The sequence below is a fragment of the Fistularia commersonii genome, chromosome 29 (assembly GCF_037954325.1).
Source record: "Fistularia commersonii isolate RoL2024-O1a breed Wild chromosome 29, RoL_Fcom_v1.0, whole genome shotgun sequence".
Classification (NCBI taxonomy): domain Eukaryota; kingdom Metazoa; phylum Chordata; class Actinopteri; order Syngnathiformes; family Fistulariidae; genus Fistularia; species Fistularia commersonii.
In genome coordinates, this window is record NC_141312.1 from 8,464,768 (window position 1) to 8,487,141 (window position 22,374).

The 22,374-nt window shown below is 37.6% G+C and overlaps 1 protein-coding gene across 4 annotated transcripts in view; it reads right to left on the reverse strand.

Moving 5' to 3' along the window:
- Nucleotides 1-461: 461 nt before the first annotated feature.
- gabrg2 (gamma-aminobutyric acid type A receptor subunit gamma2) overlaps nt 462-22,374 on the reverse strand; it is a 53,608-nt gene continuing 31,695 nt past the window's right edge. Inside the window, exons 7-10 of one of the 4 annotated variants that reach the window (XM_086177384.1) lie at nt 8,846-8,998; nt 6,871-7,076; nt 5,248-5,271; nt 462-2,710 (exon numbers count right to left, since the gene is read on the reverse strand). In XM_086177384.1, coding sequence (XP_086033510.1) covers nt 2,432-2,710; nt 5,248-5,271; nt 6,871-7,076; nt 8,846-8,998 — 662 coding nt within the window. In that variant the 3' untranslated portion in view covers nt 462-2,431. Of the gene's footprint in view, nt 2,714-5,247; nt 5,272-6,870; nt 7,077-8,845; nt 8,999-22,374 lie in introns of all 4 variants that reach the window. The other 3 variants (XM_086177383.1, XM_086177387.1, XM_086177385.1) reach the window with 3 other exon arrangements.

The window sequence follows — 22,374 nt, forward strand, 5'->3', positions numbered from 1 at the left end:
GTGAATGTCATTCAAATCAAATTAAGATTAATACAAATAAATAGATAAACAAAATAAAAGTCCGGGAATTATCAAATAATAAGCTTAACACATATGACACTGACTTTTTTCTTTTACCAAATTAGTAATGATAAATATCAACATTAATGAGTAAGTGATGAAGTGAAAATGATTCACCCTCTTAAACAAGAAAATAATCTTTGTGTCTATAACCTGGAATCTGTCCGTGCGTCCGTGTGTGTTTGCGCCTGTGCATCTGTATGTGTCAAACCTGAACATATTGAAGTCCAATACTCAGAAGCTGTAAAGCAGGTAATGTTGCAACTAACCCGTTGCACAGATAAACAGTTTGACAGGCCTTTGTGAGAACAGTGTACATCTATCACAACATAGAAAACACAGGATTAATAAGCACAATCTTCACTGACATTAAGACTAAAAATGTATCCTTGATATAAATGTTTTGTTTTTTCTTTTTTCAGGGGCTATATGAACATAAACTACCTTTCTGTTCAATTAAATAAATAAGTACGGTAATAAAATGAATAAATAAATAAATACATAAATAAGCCATCCCCAGACTTATTCTACATGGTCAGTCCAGCATAATACAATAAATCTACTATTCTCTATGTTGTATTATTATAACACCGTTGAAATTACAAAATATATACCCTTTTACAAAATCTCAAGGGCTTGACATGTGTTCTATTCCTTCGGTAATTTATGTACATATATGGTGTGATTAAACGCCCATTCTTTGTGAGATTACAAATCATACTTAATCTCGGCCTCCGCTTCAGCACGTTGTCTATCAAAAGTGATCCGTCAGGGTTCCTTTATCAAGTGCGATATATATATATATATATATATATATTACACAACATTATACACAACATTTACATCTCCAGTGCTTTTACTGCGCTTTTTTTCCCTCGCTTCACAAAACAGTATGGAGTTGCAGCAAAGGAAAGCAAATATATAAATAATTTGAATCAAAATATTATAATGAATACTGTAGGGTGAAATGAAACCTAAGGAACAAAGGTGTCCACATTCTTCACAAGGCTCTTCTCATAGAGACAGGAAGAAGGTAGAGGTGCCTCCCTTTCTTGTTGGTTTATATCTTAGATAAATGAAAACATAATGAAAAAAGTTTTTACTGTAATTCTGCAACACTTCTCGGTTGTCTCCATTGACATTTACAATAATGTCTTGATTATTTTGGAAACAGTTGGCAAAATCTCTGGCTACTCATTCGCTATCAACACTTTTAAATATCCCCCATTGTGTGTAGTGTAAAAGGTTGCATAACCGCATTGCTACTGTGCAACTATCGGGTGCATGCCCTTAACCTCAAATAAAGCCGAGATTAGTGGTGTCTGTTCGAAAAGCTTTCAGAAAGCTAAGTCGAGAATAAAAATTCAAATTGTTTTGGGCCACACATTCTTTTGTCCCCTGCGTTCCTGCCTGTATGTGAAGATAACAACATAGCTTATAATTCTCAGTGCTTTTCGAAAAATTCCTAGAAAAAAAATAAACAACAAAAAATACAAATGAGAATTGACAGGTTAAGGTTATGAGTAAGCAGGACTTGTTTTGTGTTCATTTTTTTTTTTTAATCTGTTTTTGTGTTTTCAAAGTCAACAAAATAAGACAATAAACCTTATTGATTTTTGGCCTGAAAGGTTCATGCAGTAAATGTAAACCACTATCTAATAATAAAATATATACATGATCTATACAGTACAATTTTTTTGTTTGTTTGTTTTTTGTAAACAGCATCTCACACATGAGAAATATGAAATCTAAATGAGTTTAAATAATTACTGACGGAATTAAAAAAGGGATCATTATGAAAAAAAAATTGTAATATTTCAAAAGAATAGATATTGCGTTCTTGTGTAGCTCTTTTAAAGTGCTTTACATCTTCTTGGGTTCTAGATGATAAACAAAGAAAAGTGGAAAACATTTACAGTTAATGTCATTTAAATTTCATGAAGAACAGTAGGTTTGATATGATATTTGTTTTCCTTTTTAGAATAAGGGGAAGGGTTTACCCTTGGTAAACATTTCCTTTTTCTAAAAATATCACAATGATAAATAAATTCAAGAAATTCAAATCTAAAAAAAAAAAAAAAGAAACAAAAAAAAACAACTGAAAAAAAAAAAAACTTTTTCATTCTATTTAAATGCTACAAAATTGTCCCTGTCTGTCCGGATTGAGAAGTGAAATGATTATAATAATTCAAAGTTATTCATTCATAGGACAAGGTAAGGAAAAGGAAAAAAAAAATAATCGAATTTGAAGTATCACCATGGCCCTCTCTGTTTCATTCTCCTCCTCTGGCGTCGGGATGCACGTAAAATGTAATGAGCCTTATGATTTGTCTGCACAAACACACACTCACACACACACAAACACGCAGGCCTAGAGATAAAGATACGAGACCCAGTAGACCAGGTTGAAGAGACCAAATGCGGTGGGGAAGAAGATACGTGCATACGAGTCTATCTTGGCGATGCGGATATGTAACCGGCCATGCCGCCAGGCCCCAGAGCGGCAGTCTTCAAAACAACAGAAGAAGCTGGTGCAGTCCTTCCCGTCCAGACACTCGTAGCCATACTCCTCGTCTCTCTCCTGCATGTGCGTCGCGTTGTTCATCTGAATGGCTGTTGCCGAGCGCGGGCGGATGTCTACAGTGGGTGTCTGCTTTTGACAAGAGAAAAAAATGATAAAAGCAGTTAGCAATGCAACACTGACAACATTTCGTCGTCACGACATAAGCACACACCTGATGATTTTAGGATTGAAAGCTAAATGCAATTTGGCTTCAGCTCGTGACTCTGTTTATGCCCAAATTGCCCTATAATCACCTGTTGCAGTGTAATACGTGAGTCTTTCGGTGACAAAGGATCACTCCATGTTGAACCAATGATCCGATAAACTATTTGGATTTGGGCATAGCAGAGGGGTCAGATGATCATAATGTGTTCAAAAGAATTAAATCAATAGCTACAAAGAGGAGGTGCTTGGCACTAATATGCCACTGATGCTGCGCAAGACCTAAAGTACAAAACAGAAGACTTTGATTTATCTGTAATAATCATAATACAAATTTTTGATAAATAGCATTACCCCATCACTCGTGGCATTGGCACCCTGTGGGGGTGATGCAAAAGTTTTCTTTTCGGATTTATTCTCAAGATATGATGTTATCATGTGGAGCTAAGCTTGGGTATCTGTTGTTGTGTGTTTCTCCAGTCTTTCTGTCACTAAACGGTTTAAACCTTTCAATCTGTGCTCCCGGCTCGAGGGCACGCGCCTTTCATTTGTGAAGATTCCTCAAAAAAAAAGGACAGCGATATCAATGATTCTCAGCCTTGTCATTCTGAGGAAAAACAATAGGTATTCAACTTGTCCTTCTTAACGTTTTATCTCACACTGCAATGCCACCTTTGCACGAACTGGAACACTGTAAAGATAAATGTCACCCCACTTGGCGGAAATGGCATTTTTGACTTTGGTGATAACATAGGGGGGGTCTAGATAATTGTTAAACAAATACACACTCCCTGGAGTCGAACATCCAGGGAGTGTAACTTTCAGGAATACCACATCACTGTGTTCTTTTGAGAAAGCGCTCAGCTTATTTCAGTGTTTTGTGTTTACTGTATAAAGTACTATCAAATATAATTTCAATTGTTGATTGACACTTTGTTAATTCAGAGCTGTCTTATGAATATCTCTCAGTACAGTTTAATTATATTAAACAGGTAAGAATAGGAGGGCAAATAAACTTTTACTTCTCCTATTTTTATGCATATACTGAGGGCATGCTTACTGCAAAAATAGGTCATTGCAGTTTTAGTTTGAACATAACATTATCTGCTGTAAGCATGCATCCTCAAACAAGCTTAAAATATTTAAACTTGATTTAACGCTTCATTCCCTATGGCTTCTCATTTTGCCCCACACTAGTGCACAAACCTGCCGTCCCTTTGAAAACGATACATAACCCAAAAACCAGCAAGGGCAAAATAAATAAACGGATAAATAAATAAAAACATACAGGTTAGTTTCCGCATTTTCGTCCTCATTGTTGGACAGCATATGTGATTAATGAGGGGATTAGCGTAACAGGTTATGACTCGGTTCTCAAAGGGGATTGGTTGCACTGGAGGCAGCGCAGTGGAAGCTCAAGCAGAAGGAGCATTAATAGCATCCTGCCACATGACCTGGTCAAGCTGGGCTGTGCCAAGCTGGTGTTTAGCAAAACAAACAAACAAACAATCTAACAAACAAACAGACAGACAGACATAGAAAAAAATAGAAAAAACAAAACCAAGAAACAACACAGTGGCATTGGCAACTTTAACTGGCTGAAAGTAGACAACCGCTCAGGAAACGCCATGGTGGAGTTCATCACTTATGGATCCCTTGGTTATCTTTCTGCTGTTGAATATTTGATAGTAATAGTAAAATGTTACAGTCAGTGGACTTCTAAAGGGTATATTTACATGCATGTCGATGTTGGAAAGTCAAATCTCAGGACAAATATATTCTTCAAAGTGAATTATTGATGTGGATCTTCACGGGGAAAAAGCAGCTACATGTTTATTGTTAGTTTAAATTTAGATCTTTCCTTGCTTCCACCCTGGATAGTTTCAGAGCCTCCAAAGATTACCAGATGTTAATCGCTGAAACCAATTTAGTTGAATGCAATGCAGGGGTTGTCTTTTTCAGTCTGTTAAGGCTCTGCTGACTCTGTACGAAGCGTCAGGTTGAGAAGCCCAACAAACACAGAGGTAGAGATTTACTGGCGGGAGGAGGGGAAGAAGAGGAAGCTGTCGCAGCGGCTACCAGCTCACTTTGGTTACAGCAACAAGGAAGTGAAACAGGACAGAGGGAGCCAGAATGAGTCCATGGGAGGCCCGGACAACCATATTTCTCTGGATATGGCACGTGTGGGATACTTAGAATTTCAAAAAACAAAAACAAAATAAAATACTTCGAAGCGTGTCTGGCTGGCTGCCTCCGAACTGTGCACTACAGAGCGCACCTTTGTTATGTAATCTCTGACACCATTTGGTAACCGAGGAGGTGTACAATAAGAATGCAGGTAGATAACAAGGGAATAATCTGAGGCAAATTTTGCGGTAGAACAGACAGTGAAGCAGTGAGGTGCTCGGGGCTCAGAGAGCCAAAATGCAGCAGACACATGCAGACAGATACAGGCAATATACCTTTGAGGAAAAGAGCCGGAGGAGCTTTATCCAGACAGGAAACAAAGAATATGTGTAATTGAATTACAGAGTAACAGAAAAAAAAGACAGAGAATACAGATAAATGAAGAGCACATACGTAAAACAAGAGTAACGAACAAACACACGAACAATCTCAACTGAAAGAGACATAAATGGTGTGTGGAAATTACAAGTTTCATCATACTGAACTCAGAATGTCAAGAGGGGAAATATACTGTGAAGAGACTTACAGAGCATGAACAAACACAGGGAGGGACGATGCATGGTGGGTTAAACATTGCTCACAAACCTATTAAACCCTTTTCATATTTTTTGCAAAAAATCACTGATCCGCAACTGGAAAATAAATAAATAAATTAAAAAAAAAAAAAAAAAGGTCTTTTAATTAGTATGTTACACTACATTTCAATTATATTGTTACACCATAAACAAGAAAGACACACAGACAATACTTCCCTTTAGAAATAATATAGTACAGTATGCAATCTAAAACATGACTGTTTCAAAAAACAAACATTCAGAGGGAGTAGAATAAACTACTGAAGCTCTGAAAATATATTTGCTTGTCTCACTAGCATTTCCATATTCTAAACTATTCATGAATATCTGCAGGATAAAAAAGGCCTCTTTTACATGCATACTTCCTCTTCCTTGCATTTGGAAAAGTCATGCAGGGAGCCTAAAAAAGACCCTCTGAGATTGCAAACTGGCATTACACCTTCTTCCTCATTATTCATTCATTTGTCCACTAGACACCCAGGCCATATCTAAAACAGTAGTTATAGAGTCAGAAAGTAGTGCACCCCACTTTCCCCAAAGTTCCTGTTGAATACTTCAATACACTACACTTCCAATATACTGAAGAGTTTCAGCAGTGAACATCCCCTCGACTCTCAGCTTAAATCCATGGCGTGACATTGCTGGAGGATTTTGATCATAACCTTCAGAATGGGTGTAGGTTTTGTTATCAAACACGGGGAAAAAAAAAAAAAAAAAGTTTTCTCTCAGAGGACACTTCAAGTGCAAGATCTGGACAGAACTTTAATACAAATGTCTGCTTCTTTACAGCTTTAAGCCTGAACCAGCCGATACGGGAAAACAATAGTCCTCCTGTAAGTGGTGAGAGATCACGGCCGTTGAGCCGAGCTGTTGTGATCCCTTGAGGGATTTGATTCTCATATGAGGCCATGTCAGATGTCATGTGACGGGGGTCTAAATTACAGCTGTAACAGATGTGTGGAGGATTAAGAAAATGTTTCAGTGAAACACCTCGTGTACGGCGTAATTTGAGGTGGTGGCGCCGGGGAAGATGTTCCCTTAGGGATGCTAAGCAGTGTACCGCTTTTTAGTAAGGCTTATTCTAGTGCTGTGATACACAGGGAGGGGGGCAGAACACAGGCTATGATGACGGACCTGGTTGAATAAAGAATTCAGGGAAAATTGCAAGATAAAAATTGCTGATACAGGACAGTCATAAAAATTGCAATTACATAAGTAGACTTATTAAGTGAGGAACGTCCGTTTGTTCGCCTTACCTATGAAAAAAAAGAAAAAATAATAATCAGAAACATTATTCCTGGATTTTTTTAGACAATCACTCACCGGGTTTTTCTTCTTCTTGTCCTTTTTGGCACTCGGCTTCCTGTTGCTGACAAAGTAGTGCAATGTACCATATTCTATTAGCGCGGCAAAGACGAAGATGAAGCAGACAGACACGAACAGGTCCATGGCTGTCACATAGGACACCTTTGGAAGAGATTTCCTGGCTATGGTACTCAGTGTGGTCATGGTCAGCACAGTGGTGATACCTGGTAACGAGACAAATGTACAGTATTACCATGTAGCATGTCATGTGACACTGGTCATGCTGAGCTATTATTTGGAATTTTGTTAGCTGTAAAACTTACCAACCGATGGATTTTTGTTCAATATCCAATTCAGTGCCTGAATTTTTTCAGCGATTAGAAATAATGCCCACAAAATGGACTAATAATTTCAAATAATCATGTTATTCTATAGTGCTCTGGAAATGCATTGTGATTGCTGAAGTTCAACCTTGATCCAAACACTATAGGTTTTACAATTCAGCCACCACTGAGCATCAACGCTGATGCACTGCACTTTTATATTCACCATCTGGTAATGCATCTCTCATTTTACCTACTTTGTTGATTTTTGATGATGATGCGAGGGCAGGATGATGACACATGACAAGAAAACATGTTTATACGCCTCATTGATACTGCAGATTAGCACAACCAATACAGCAACACGTCGTCCGCTGATATTACAGATGAGCTATGTCTAAATTTAATGTTGACTAAAAGAAATCAGGCTTCAAGATTAATTTTGCAGCATAATGAGTGAATTGATATATTTCTGGGTTGCATTGAGGGATTAAGAATGATGTCATCCGCATTAATCCGCTCCCTAACCACCTGGCTGCTTGTACCTCCCACATAATCTTTCAAAGAGGAAATTAAGATATTTCATTCTTGGTACAATTTTAACGGGGACTTAATATGCGCGCATTGTTTCAACTGCAAGTCACGTTGGAAGCTGCAGAGGCTGAAAAGAAACAACATCCTATTTTTAGAGATTAATTATGAATTAATGAAGGATTGTGCCTGCTGGGATTTTACGTTCTATAAAGCTGTTTAATGATTGGATCTGATGAACTTGAGGTCAGAAGTGAGAGCCTTATGAAACATGACTAGGGGAAATGCACACAATGGAGTAACAGATGAGCATTAATACTTGACTTGAAGGCAACCTTAACAACTGAAAAACGTCACTTCCCTTCATTCATTTTCTCTGTGTCCTTTCATTCTGTTCCTTGGCTCTCTATACTATCATTGTGCTGAACTTACATCTCGGCATCTTCCCAGCTGTAATGCATAATTAATGCCTCATTAAGGCATGCATGAAAACATGTGCCAGGATAGGGTCATCTAATGAAGATGGACCAGATTCCTTAGCAACTACCATGTCTCAGAAGGGAAAAAAAAGAGGAAAAGTAAAGGGTGGTAAAGAAGAACTCAAAATAAAGGTGGGTGGGAGTGGACTGTTTTCTAAAGAGGTGGGAATATTACCTCCACAGGGTTTCCTCTCTATATGTATGAGATAGATAGATCGACAGAAAGATATATATATATACTGCTCAAAAAAATAAAGGGAACACTTGAACGACACAATGTAACTCCAAGTGAATCACACTTCTGTGAAATCATAGTGTCCACTCAGGAAGAAACACAGATTCATTTTGACTTGTTTTAAGAACATTACATCAAAGTTGGATCAGCCTGGAGTTTGTTTTTACACTTTAATTTTGAGTGTGATTCTTATCCAGACCTCCATGGGTTGATACAATTGATTTCCATTGATCATTTTTGTGTGATTTTGTTGTCAGCACATTCAACTTTGTAAAGAGCAAAGTATTTCATAAGAATATTTCATTGATGTTAGATGTAGGATGTGTTTTTTAAGTGTTCCCTTTATTTTTTTGAGCAGTGTATATATATATATATATAGATACATAGATAGATAGATAGATAGACTGACAGACAGACTTATTCACCTAGTGATGTCCTGGCAGGCACCGCATCCTTGTTGATCCAGAATGAGACCCAGGACAGAACAACAATCAGAGTGCATGGGATGTAGGTCTGGATGGTAAAATAACCCATTCTTCTGCTCAAGTCAAAAAAGACGGTCAGCACCACATAGTCGCCTGGTGAGGAGGAGAAGAAATTGAACAGATATTAGTTGAGTTTTATGGAGAATTGAATTTTGCTCTTGTTTCAGGTTACTGAAAAGAAATGTTAAAATGTAGAAGTGTGTTTTCTTTATTTTATTTTATTTTTAAGCTATCATCTAAGAAATCTTTGCACACAGAAACGCCTAAGGAAGATCAAACAAACTGTTATGTTTCGGGTGGATCGATTGATGATGTGTGAACACATATGTTTGTCAAAGGCGACCGAAGTTTGTACTTTCAAAGATCTAGAATACAATGAAGTGAGCAGTAGTCAGTTTTGAGCGGCCACACAGGAAACCCCACTCTCTCACCGGCAGCAAGCTGCACACACATCAGCGCCGGCGCCGACTCCAACCCCGGCTGAATATGAGCAAACCCTGCTTTGGCTGCGCAACCCAACCAGATGTTAGGTTCAGACCAGGTAAATCTTTCTCTGTAAAATGGTGTTCTGATGGTTGAAAAAACATTTTATACGTAAGATGGAATTAATTTCAATGTCAAATCAACAACTCAAAATCGATCAAAATCGATTAATGACTTAATCACTGAATTAAGTCTTTCTGAAAAGTGCGCAAGATGGTAGTGAGACCAGTGATGTTTTTTGGTTAGGAGACAGAGGCACTGAGGAAAAGGCAGAACTGAAGGTAGCAGAGATGAAGGTTTTTAGCTTTTCTTTGAGACAGAAAAGGATGACGGGGTCAAACATGAGTCTATCAAAGAGACAGCAATTGTAAGATATTTTGGCTGCAGAGTCAGAGAGGCCATATTGAAATGGGTTGGGCATTTCTTGAGAAGGGATAGTGAATATATTGGTAGAAGGAAGCTGTAGAGCAGGGGTGTCAAACTCATTTGGTCCAGGGGCCACATGTGGCCTAATTTGATGTCAAGAGGGCCGGACCAGTAAAATCATTACCTGGAAATAACTCTTAAGTCCAAATATTTCCTTTATTTTAGTGTAAAGTGTAAAGGATTACCTCCTTTACTGTAAAATTATATTATAAATTAAATTATTAAATTATGAATTACAGGTAAATGATAAAAATCTTTATATGTAATGAACTGTTCCTCTAAAAAATGACAATGACAAATTATTATTAAATATAAATATTCAAAAAGAATTGATGAAATTACACCCTAAAAATATTGTTGAGTTAAAAGAGAAAATCTTGTCATTGTGGGAAAAATTGCCCCGAGAATTTATTATAGAATTGATTGGTAGCATGCATAAGAGGAGGTATAATGTTTACAAGGTTAATGGTGGTTATTCTGGTTATTAAATCAATCTTTTTGCCTGTTTTTATTTTGATATTATTTTTGTGTTTTTTATAGAAATAAGAAAAGATTGTTTTAACAATGTCACCAGATGTTTTTTCATCAAGAAATCATTTTGTTCACAAATTTTGAATCAAAATATACATTGCAAAGCTATTTTTTCATTTTTTCCTTGCCCGTTTCTTTGTTAAACCCACTGTATAAAACCCCCAGATGCATGTGAGAAATGACACGCAGGCCGCACAAACACAAAGATTTAATTTTAGGCAGGGGGCCACAAAATATTATCCCGAGGGCCGGAATTGGTCCGCGGGCCGTGAGTCTGAGACCCCTGCTGTAGAGGAAGATTCAAGGGTTTTACTTTACGAAAACTAGTCATTTTCTTTGTACTTATGCCATATGTCCGTCATGTAATCATTACGTCAACTCCTGGGTAAATTTTCAGTGCCTGTCCTGGGCTTACCAAATTTGGTGTTTATTTTTGGCAATTCAGTATCAAACTCTGGCTCAGTCAGACCCCCGGATAATTGATCATTAATAATATTTGAATAATTGAAAAATGGCGTCAAACCGGCCCTTGTAAGCCGAAACGGCAAGACCCACTCCCTCCAGCCGCGTGCATAGATACATATGACATATAAGACTACGTGTTCGAGCTCTGGCAGCAGATTGGGACCGAGTCTCTCTGCAGCTGGAGAATGAACAGCTGGCTAATCATTTTCCTCATGAGAATGGGTGCACAACAGTTTATTGTGAAACAGCCAACATCTGTATATTTGTGTGTTAATGAGAGACAGAAAGACAGAGACGCATGACTGTTGGTATTTATTAGTTCTGTGAACATATGCGTTCTGTGGTGAGTGTATACTCATGTTGTCTGGACAGAAACCAAGTATGTGTGATTTGTCCCAGCATGCACCTCTGTTCACCCAGCTACTGATATCATCATTAAATAAACCAAGTGCAATAATCCTAGGGGCAAAGCCATAACTGTTCATATCACCATGCGTGTTTTCTGCTGATGCAGGCAAATGCCCGGTATATTAAAGTACTGTCTAGGCTTGTAGGAGAATAGGAGACACATGAAGGATGCACTCAGGGGTCCGGCAGCCCGCTATTTCCTTTTTATGAACATTACATTAGCTGAGGCCTACAACCAAGATCCCAGACAGCTGACAAACTGCCGGTTAATACATTTATTCTGGCTTTGTCAGCAGCACAAAGCACCTTCACATATCCTGAGGCCCTGAATAATAATGGGCTCGCTACCACGGGGGTGAGGTCAGTTGTTGTAAGACCCTCCTGCCATATGCTTCTCTTTATCTGTTTGGAAGTTTTATTATAGACCACAGCATTTGCCAGGAGGACACTTTAAGGAGGAGTTACAGGCCAACGCCCTCCGTCGAAGCGTGCCGATGTATCAGTACCAGCATTTGTGCATTTATTGCTGAGCGGTAATGCATCAGTTTGTAAATGACCACCTGATTCAATTCAGAAACAGATGGATTCCAATCCCTCCTTGCCATAAGTGTACGGATAGGATTTCATATAGTTGAAGAGCAAATACTATTTTGATGCAGATACAGTCCCAGGACATGTGGTGGACTTTTCCTCTGGTTGAAATATTACCAATTAAATATTGACTCGATAGATTTAAAAGTAAATAGTTTTCACAAATTAACCACTTTAAAATTGGAATCATAAATGCTGTGATGAAAGTTGATTTCCGACTAAGTCATATCAATCATTACCAATTACTGTGACACCTATTGAATTATTTATTGCTGCAAATGCTTTGCCAATAAGTTATGTCTGCTTAACCAGCAACTGCATTTATTTCAAAATAAAGCACATGTATTCAATTTAACTGAAAAAGCGCATGTTAGATGTTTTGGAGAAAAGGTTAGAGAAGCCAGGCTGAGATGGTTCAGTGATGTACAGAGGAGGGATAGTGAATATATTGGTAGACGGAATTGGAGCTGCCAGGCAGGAGGTCTAGAGGAAGACCAAAGAGAAGATTTATGGATGTAGCGAGAGAGGATATGAAGGTAGTCGGTGTGAGGGAGGAGGATACAGAGAATAGGGTTGGATGGAAAAGGTTGATTCGCTGTGGCGACCCCTGAAGGGAAAAGCCGAAGGGAGAAGAAGATTCAATTTACTGGAAAAAAAAAGAATCAATATATAACACCAAAATATGAAAGAAAAAAAAAAAAAAAAACAGCTTTACTTTGGCTATTGTGCAATTTTGTTACTTTAAAACATTCATTATTATATGATTGATTCATTTTTACTATATCATTATCTCGTCTTCCTTCAGCAATTACACATCCGTTTCTATGGAAGGAAGTGTTGTGTTTTTTTTAGTATTATCACTCATTTGAATGCAAAGCAAAGTATCTGGTCCTCACATTTTTTTTTTGGTGTACATTTCAGCAAACCTTTGTAGAAGGTTAAAAGTTTATTTCTTAGAAGACTGCACTTGGGATAAAGAAGCATCAAAGTGGCAGTGAACTCCTGAACTAACCTACTAACTGTCATTGTGTGCTGATGGCGTCTGTTCACACTCTTTTTTTCCTGCAGTCTAAAGAGAGCTCTATCCCCCAATGCTGTTTGCATTTACCACTGCATCAACAGCATGAATAGAATCAGCTTGATCATTCGAGAGGCGTTCAAGACATAAGAATGACCTATACCTGCACGTATCAAAAGTAACTGATGAAGATACTGTAGCTCAAAATTGCAGTCAGGCATCAGAAAGTGTAGAAAAGCATGAGAAACAGATTCAGTATGGTGTTTTTAAAAAAAAAAACAATGTACAAACCAGGTAAGACATTACCTAAAAGTACTTCTCATGTGAAAAGATGTACTAATCTGGTAATTCTTTTTGCTGTAATGCACACTGAGCTCCCCGCTATAACTATATAATTATAATTTTTGAATTTAATGGCGCATTACCTTGTTTTCTGTTACAAGCAAACAGAATACAATAAACCAGCAGGCACAAATATCAACGGGAGAAATCGTCATTTGATCAACAAGGTCAGCAGATTTAGATAGAACAGGTAGACATTTACGCCCCTTGTGTATCAAATACAAAATAAAAATTGACTTTTAATTGTTAATCAAACAAGGAAACTAATACCATTCCATGCTCGAGGGCGAGTGTGTTATCGCAGAATGGCCAAAGGGGAGTTAAAACGAATGAAAAATGATTATTCGGGACTGCTGACCAACTGAAAAAAAAAAAAAAAATCACATGAGAGAATCATTCTGCTGGCAGTCAGACTGTAAACTGGTGTGGATATGACTGGGCAGAAGAAACCTGAGGCACATGCTGGGCATCCAATAAGCGGAGACGAGCCCCGACACACTGCAGAGCCGTTGACAGCCCATCCAGCAGAGCTCCTCTCCTGTCAAAGGGTCATCTTTATCAGAGGTGACAGTGGATGCTGTTCTACATGTGTGTGTTGGTAAGAAAGGACGGGAGGCTTGCTAATGACCGTGATTAGACCGTGGCTGTTTGCCAGGGTCAACAATACTTACACAGAGTTTTAACCAATCATTTTCTGTGACATGACCATGGGCTATGTGCGAGTGTTTAACTAGTTACCATGGCTGTGGATTTTGCCCCACAGCCTATTGCAACGATTCGTAGCCGCCAGTGGGTGGCAAAATGATGTCACAGTGAAAAAGGCACTGCGTTGTCATAAGCAAGTAACTGCAGGGACACGACGGCATGATTAAACACAACAGCAGAGATTGTGATTGCCTGGTTGTTAATACTGTTTGCTCTGACAAGGACAGGTTATTAACTATCAAAACTCTTGAAATAATAATTGCAGATGATAATCATTTAAGGCATTTATCCCAGGGAGTTAAAAAGGCTAAAACTGTTTACCTTATTCAAGGAAGAACGTGGTTGAAAAATTAAGATGATGCAAATCAAAATACATGTCTTTTTTTATAAATCTTAGATTTTAGGTCTGTATGAGTTGTATTGCATGTATGATATATGAATAAAAAAAACAAGTATATAAATTGCCATTACTTCAAATAGCTGAAATAAGGCCCACAGACTATTATTCCCTCTAATGATCAATGTTTTGAATTTTTTAAATTTTGTTCATTTATACATTTCTTTTCTCTTTCGTATTTACACATAAGGGGGACATGTGAGTATCAGTCTTTACACAAGCCTATAAATTTCAACTTTCACTTATTTTCTGTTTATTTATTAATATGGCGTAGATGAATGCAACAAACCGTTATGAGACTTTGTATTTAGTTCTCAAAAACTAACTACTGATATTGACTCTGGTTTTTAGGACATCATTCATTAAATATAGATATTTTTTAATCTCAATTAGGAGCAGACTCATCATTTCTTTTACAAGCTGTCCAGTTTTCCTACTTTTGTTCATGGGTACCTGCTTTAGCCAAAAATAGAATCTGCCCAGATTTCAGTTTAGCTTTTCAACAATATCTTCCAACTGGGCCGTCCCAGGTGTCTATTTTTTAAACCAAAACCCTCAAGCTGACAATTTTGCTTGCCAGTATCAAGAGTTAAAAAAAAAAAAAAAACTAGATTCATTCATTTATCTTTATTCTGTTAGTGTTTATTTACTTATGTAATGCAACATTATAGCCAGTGTTGTTTTAAAAAGTTGCCGGCCCTATCTGCTGCTCTACTCACATTATAAGATTATTACGACCTTGTGTCCCGTGTACAGTGAGATACATTTTGCCCCGTGTCTATCTCAGGTGTACTGTAATTTAGAAATATATTTCAATTTTGAGCTCATTTTTAGATTGTACTGTAACACATTGATAGCCCTGTATCAAATACAACATTGACACTTCAAATGCCCTTTTGAAACTCAATATGCATTCCCTGTTTCTATCCGTTATTGAAGAGGCTGACTGATCAGCCATAACATCATCAATATTTGATTTTATAATTTGTAAGCTGCACTTTTGTCATGAAAACATAACTGACCGGTCAAAGCAAAGACCTCACTAGAACTGATGGGACACGGTGGTCACAGTAAGGAAGTTATAACATGTAAGACGGAGGCCGAACCCTACATGGATGGAACTTGTTTGTCCAACAAACCCAAGAGATGCTTAATCGGATTGCAATGTGGCGAATTACGAGGATGAACTAGCTCCCTGAATTCATGATTGTGTTCCTCAAATCATTCCAGAATTGTTCTCACAGTGTGGCAGGGTGTATTAACCTGCTGAATGAGGTCATTGCCACTAAGGTGTTTCGTTTCAATCAAGAGGTATGCTCAGTCTAGAACAATGTTTAGGCTCTGTCACAGAAACATCCACGACTTGCGGACTCCGAGGTTTCCCAATAGAACCTCTCCCAAAGTTTCATGCCTCCTTAACAAGCTTGCCTTCCTCCCATAAAGCAACCTGGGAATTTTAGTTCCCCCGGGTCAGCGTCATCTACGGACCCAATCGTCCACACGATGATAAACAAAACGTGATTTATCAAACCAAGCAAACCATGCCCATTTGGTACAATTCTGTTGATGAACATGTTTGTTAGGGTCACTGAAGCTGTTAGGAAGGGTCCCCATTGGATCCTTGACCAATCTGTGGCTGGATGGTCCAGTATGCAAAGACATCAATAGACTGCGTGTTCCAAAGCCTTTAGTCAGAGCTGATATCCTTTTTTTTCTGCAATTCTCTTGTTCCTTTGTTGGATTAGGACACTTGGGAAAGCCTTCATAACTCTACACCATCAGTGAGCCTTGGCCCGCCATGACCCCTTTGCTCTGACCTGCCTCTGACAGACATTGTAATTTGGCTCATGTCAAAGTCGCTCACATTTTCACCTGCACATTTCTCCTGTCTCCAGCACATTGAGTTTGAGGACAAAATGCTCACTTGCGGCCCAATATATCCCATTCACCAACAGGTGACATTCGAACATGATAATCACTGCTATTGAGTTGATCCGTCAGTGGTCACAGTGTTAAGGATGAATGATGTATCTGCAATTTTTGTCTCCCTGTTCTCAATTAATTCAATGACAGACAGTTGATAAAGCAGGCTTGCCAAAAAAAAATAAATCAGCAAAGATAGTTCAAGTGCCCCCAATTTTGCTTAGACTATCATGTTTTGATATATTTCATTTCTCTTCTTTTTAACCACTGGATTACTCTGGCCCTTAAAAAAAAAATAAGTCTTAGGGTCCCATTTCATACAACCTAAAAGGAACATCGTCTGGTTGCCTCGAATAGTTGTTTACTTGGTGCCCTCTGAGGGGTACCAAGTAAACAATCTGCCCCTCTTTTCCACAGTACTGCCTCCTGATGCTCTTGCATGCAGAGTTTCTTGTTGCTGTCTCCTTTTTGCCTTTTAAAGACCCATCTCTTCAGCTGCCAGCATTCATCCTAAAAAACTGCCTTGGGGTCTGACCCAGGCAGATCTGGACATTTATCTGGACATATATTTTAGCGCATATCCTATATTCTAGCATGCATTTTCCCATCCCACTTTATATCTTTATCGCATATTTTTGTTCCTAGAAAATTGGTCTGATGGCAAACTTAATCAATCCTTTTGTAACTTTATTTTAACAAATAGATAATAATAATAAGCCAGTCTTCGACTGGGGTTAACCCAAAAATTCAAAACCTTACCCAGTTAAATGTCAGCATGGCCCTGGGTCATCAAAAGGCAGGCAGTTTACACAAATGAATAATAATACACAATGTGCTCGTATTAAATTCACTTTGAAAGGCATCAGTAATGTTTAATAATGTTTTTTAACAATTCATTGCATTGTTTGATTGTGAAACACTATTCCAGTACAGTAAGATGCAGTAATAATCGGGACTTTTTCATGTATTCCAGTGGAAAACTTATGTAGCATCCATTCTGAATTCTTCTATTGATATTAATGAATATTGATTTGGTTTTTCAGTTTGTGTTTTGACATACTGTGAAAAGATTCTTTCAAACATCAGTATCTTACCATAGCGTTGATGTCGTCCTGTGTTACTTTAGCTTTTAAAACAAAATGGTTCTCTTAAAAATGCCTCAGCAGAGAGTCCGTCGTCGCAGTTTCTCAATATGGCTTGGCCAGTTGTAATATTACAGCTGCCTTGACTGTGATAAATATTGTCAATGACAGATGTTTCTGTTTGCCACCACATCATTGCTAATTCCTCAAAATTGAACCATGTCAATCTGAGTGTGGGTTTAGGAAAGGGGTAGGTGTATCGGTGACCGATGGATATGCTGTATTTTTTGATCAAGGTCTTTTGGCAACTTGTTTCTGGATATATCAAGGTAATGTTCTCTTCCTCTGTTGCTAAGGAAAAAATATTAATGTTTTTTTTTTTTTTTTTTTTTTTGGCCGTGATAGACAAAAAAGGTCTTTCTGTAAGACGTGCACTACTTTTCATCTCGATACAATAGGATGGTAGGCCTATTGTTTATTTACATATGTATTTATTTCCTATAAGACACCTTGCTATCCCTGAATGTTGCTTCTGTATCCCAAAACAGCATAGTTACGTAAGTACAGAATTAGCTATCTTTAATAAACCATAAGAAATCTTAACGATACCATCTACGTTTTTTTTTTCTTGAAGTAGCCATAATGCTGGCCAGAAAAGATCTCTTCTGAAACTAACAGCCCCCGAGCTTACATAATAAGTTTTAGCTTAGTTATTGACGTATTGATTTTCATCAATTTTTGTGGTGTTCTGAATTCAGATATGGATTTCCGTTTTTTTTTCTCCTTCAAGCATTGACATTAATCATATTTTACATACTGTCTGGATTGCCAAAAGCCACTGCACTAAAATGTGGCTGATGGTTGTCAGACTGAGTGGTGTTTCCAGTTCAGTACAAAAAAAGGAAAAAATAAACAGTTTTTGGTGAAAGAGTAAAAGTGCCTGTTCTTTAATGGTTTTTGTACCATATAAATGACAAATAAAATAAGGTGTTGTAACGATCCCCCTTTAACATCTCAAGATTCATGGGGCGTTTTAGTGATGCTAACACATTTGCATGAACGCAGGTTAATCTACTTAATAAAAGCCAAAGCTTATATTGCTGGAAATTGAATGCTACTTTAAACCCCTTGCATAAATGGTCAGTGATAAACCTGCTGAACATTTATGGGATCTATAGTATGACATGTATAAACAGAATATGCTCCGATAAAAATGCCGTTCCGTTCTTATTGTAGGTAGAAAAAAAAAATTGACTTCAAATAATTGCTTAGCAACATTTGTGGAACAGAATAAAAATCGACAACTTTCTAAATATCAAGTGATACATCAGTGTGCGTAAAATATGTGGAGATGCACAAAATGTATAAGCCTTTTGAGATCCTTTGCTTTTAGGTTTTCATTCATAGCCCCAGTTGCAATGACCAATTATGTTTCCACGGCCATTTGGGCCTCAGCCCATTGGGTATCATCTGACAATAATTTAGCTTCTTGGTTTGTCTGCTCTCATGTGTGAGTTGGGAAATAATCCAGCCGTAAACATTGATTTTCAACCTCATCTCCTTTCTAATGTCAGAAGTTGCTAATCAGGCCGTAAACTACAACTTGCGAATTTCAGAAGGAAGTTGGCCCAGATATGCAGTGGGTATGACGGATGCTCCAAAACTTTAGCTTTTTCTTTCAAAGGCCATTCATTCAGACGCATTTGGGGAATGGGGTGTAGAGTATCTCAATAATTCTAAAATCTAAAATGGCTCATTCCATTTTAATTGCACTTCTTAGGTCGCATGTCGTGTACTAACGGGCCAGAAAAAAATGAGTACTCTCACATTATACATAATGGATGACGATCTTTGAAACTTTCGCAGAACATTATGCAAGGCCTTTTTACATGGAGGGCGAGAGGTGTATCCAGAAACCTGGCATGTTGCCTGCTCATTTATAGTGAAATGATGGCTTTGAGCCTTTCCAGTTGTGTTTCTTATAAGAGGGGAGTTAATTGGGTGTGCATGCACGTGAGCATGAGCATATGGCAACAACCTATTTAGGCTGAAGTTAGAAGCGGAAACAAAAAAATAAACAAAATAAAAAATCCAAAATCCCTTACTGCACATGTCTCAAGAAGGAGTATTCTTTTTCTAATTCTAACAACAGCTTTCCAAGTCCACTCATAAGAGCAACTGTATGTTATCCCACAATTGTATAGCAGCTTGTGTGGCAGGTTTCTTATGGAAATTGATCGTATCACACTATACTTTGAAATAGAAATTGATACAACTGCTTATACTTATAACTCAAGGAAGTTTTTAGAAACTTGATGGAATGCATAACAAAATCATAGCTCTTAAGCTTACTCCATGCATATTACCAAAAGTTATGCCAGCCAGAACCTGCAGATAAGGTTTGTGTTAAAAAATACATTTTGAATTACAAAAAAAAGACAGGTGTGTGTGTGGCATATTCAGCTTCTTGTCGCCATTTTCTGCCTGATAAGATGTCATGCTGACACAGGTTCTCCATTATGTGCCATCATTCTCAAATTAAACGCTTTATATCACTGCACAAATGAGTAAATCCATCTGGTAAAAGATCTGAGGATTTTAAAAATAAATTTAAACTGGTTCATGAAACAGTTAATGAATTAGAGTGCAGAAACCAATGGTGAAGGATGCGGGAGGTTACAGGAGACCATTATTGCAGATCATATTTAATCAAAATATTATTTTGTACAAATGTACAAGTGTTAAATGTACATTTACTGTAAATAGTTGGTGGTGAAACATTATTTGGAAGAATGTGACCAGTAGAAGAATCTGCAATAAGGTTAGCCGTACTAAGATAAACATGAATGCAGCCTATTCATTAAGTATTCACAAAAAAAAAAAAAAAGATGTGACAAGGCAACAACTCCGAATTCACCTCCCCTGAGGGTCATGGTCATGTTATAACAGCAGGGTTGACATGATATGCTTTTTGTGTCAAGAAAGTAAACTGATACACGTTTCAGAAAGTAAACATTTCAGAAGAACATTAATGTTACTGTACTACCAGCTTTGTGAGTATGGAAAGTAATTTCCATCTGTTCACCAGGTATATACGGGAGAAATTCAACTATTAAAACACAAAAATAATGTCCATATTTCACACCATGAATATGCTGTTGTTTTGTAAGCAGCTTTTGGCTAAGGGAAGTCTTACTTTTCCTACAGCCTACCCTTTGCTGTCTCAAGTTTTCAGGTGTTAATTACCATCTTTTTAATGTGTCAACTGAGTAGTGCAGAAAGTGAGCAAATACAAGGGCAAATAGACTAGGAAAGGGTACGATGAATAAATGCGAGACAAATTTTTGGAGTAAGTAATAATACTAAGAATTATATAGAGAAATTCTGAGAAATGCTATTTACTAGTTTAAATATTATCAGCGCAGAAGAAAGGCGAATGTGTGTGTGTGTGTGTGTGTGTGTGTGTGTGTGTGTGTGTGTGTGTTTGTGTGTGTGTGAGAGAGAGAGAGAGTGCGAAAGTGATGGGGATGGAGAAGGAGTGTATTTAGCATCACAAAAGACGGATTCTGGCTGAGTCAGACTATTTGTCCTCCCACTCCTGCCCATCACAACTTTCACCTAGAAGCAGGAGGAAAAATGTACGTTGAGAGGATGATGGAGTGAGTGAAAGCTTAGAGCGAGCAACTATTAGGAGCAACTACTAAGAGAGTCGCAACATAACTAAGAGAATGTTTCAGCAGGCTCTAACCTTTCTATCTGTAAATATGGATAGATTTAAAAAAAAATAGCACCTTAATGAATTGATATAAATGTAAAAATCGTTCAAAACAAATGAATACATAAATAACTACAAAAATAAACTCTCGATGGTATACAGCATAATCGTTCTGCCAGTCATTTACTTACTTACAAACATAAATATTTGGTTTAGTCATATATTCCAGTTTCACATAATTTATTGCATAGGATTGCTGACATTAACTTGTGAATTGGAAAATGCAATTTAACTTAGTGGATTATTACAACAATATAACATGGTTTGAATTAGGATGTTAAAGGATGATCTAGTTGAATGAGGAATGCAATAATTTATGCCCATAACAATTAGAGAAAACATTAGGATTCATTTTTTCTTTTTTAATTTTGATGAAAACAAAAAAACAAAAGGACTGTGACAGTGACCTTGCTTCACTGGGCTTTTTTCATTCTGTCATATTTTTGGTCCTTTTTTTATATCATAATGTCTTGTATTTTGCTAGACACACACAAGGATGACATCATGCTCGTTTATGAGACTACATATACATATCTTTATATATACACTGCCAGTGGTTGGTCTTGTGTGTCTTTGCAGGCCATTTCCCCCTTACTGGGCCAGCTCCTTTGAACTACTAAGCCTTCAGATTCACCCTATCAAAGAATCATCTGCAAACTGTGGTGCTCCGCAATGGGGAAAGGGCCACTGATGTATCCCTGGGCTTTCTCCACTCAGACTGAATCACACAGGCCGGCGCACATGGACAACAGGGCTGCACGCAATGGCTTTTGGAAGGTCACTCTAAGAATAGCTTTCAATTTATTAAACGAAAAAAAAAATCCAAAGAGCCCAAACTGAAATGTTCATGCAAGAAAAGACATCTCACATGGGCAATTACATGTCTATGTGCATTATTAAATATTAATCATGAGAGGTGAACAGATGAAGCACTAAGATTACACATACACTTCATCACTGAAGATGTACCTGTGTACATGTACTTAGCGAACAGGATCTCATGTCCCACCATCCTAAGATTTAGTGATAAAAACCAGTGAGTGTGAGGGGAATATAATTTGATATGAGATAGTGAACTAAATCTTAAAACCACAAAGTGAGACTAAATAAAAGTTAAGTCATTCATTCATTGTCTATACCACTTGGCCTGCAATCAAGGTTGTGTATATGCGTTTATGTTGGGAACATGTTCTCACTCCCGATGCGTCAACATCCTGACTAGAATGGTCACATACGGACACATTGGAACCCCTTTCTCATCATTTTTCGACAAACTTGGTGCATCATGTCTACATCAACATCTGCATATATATATGTATCTAA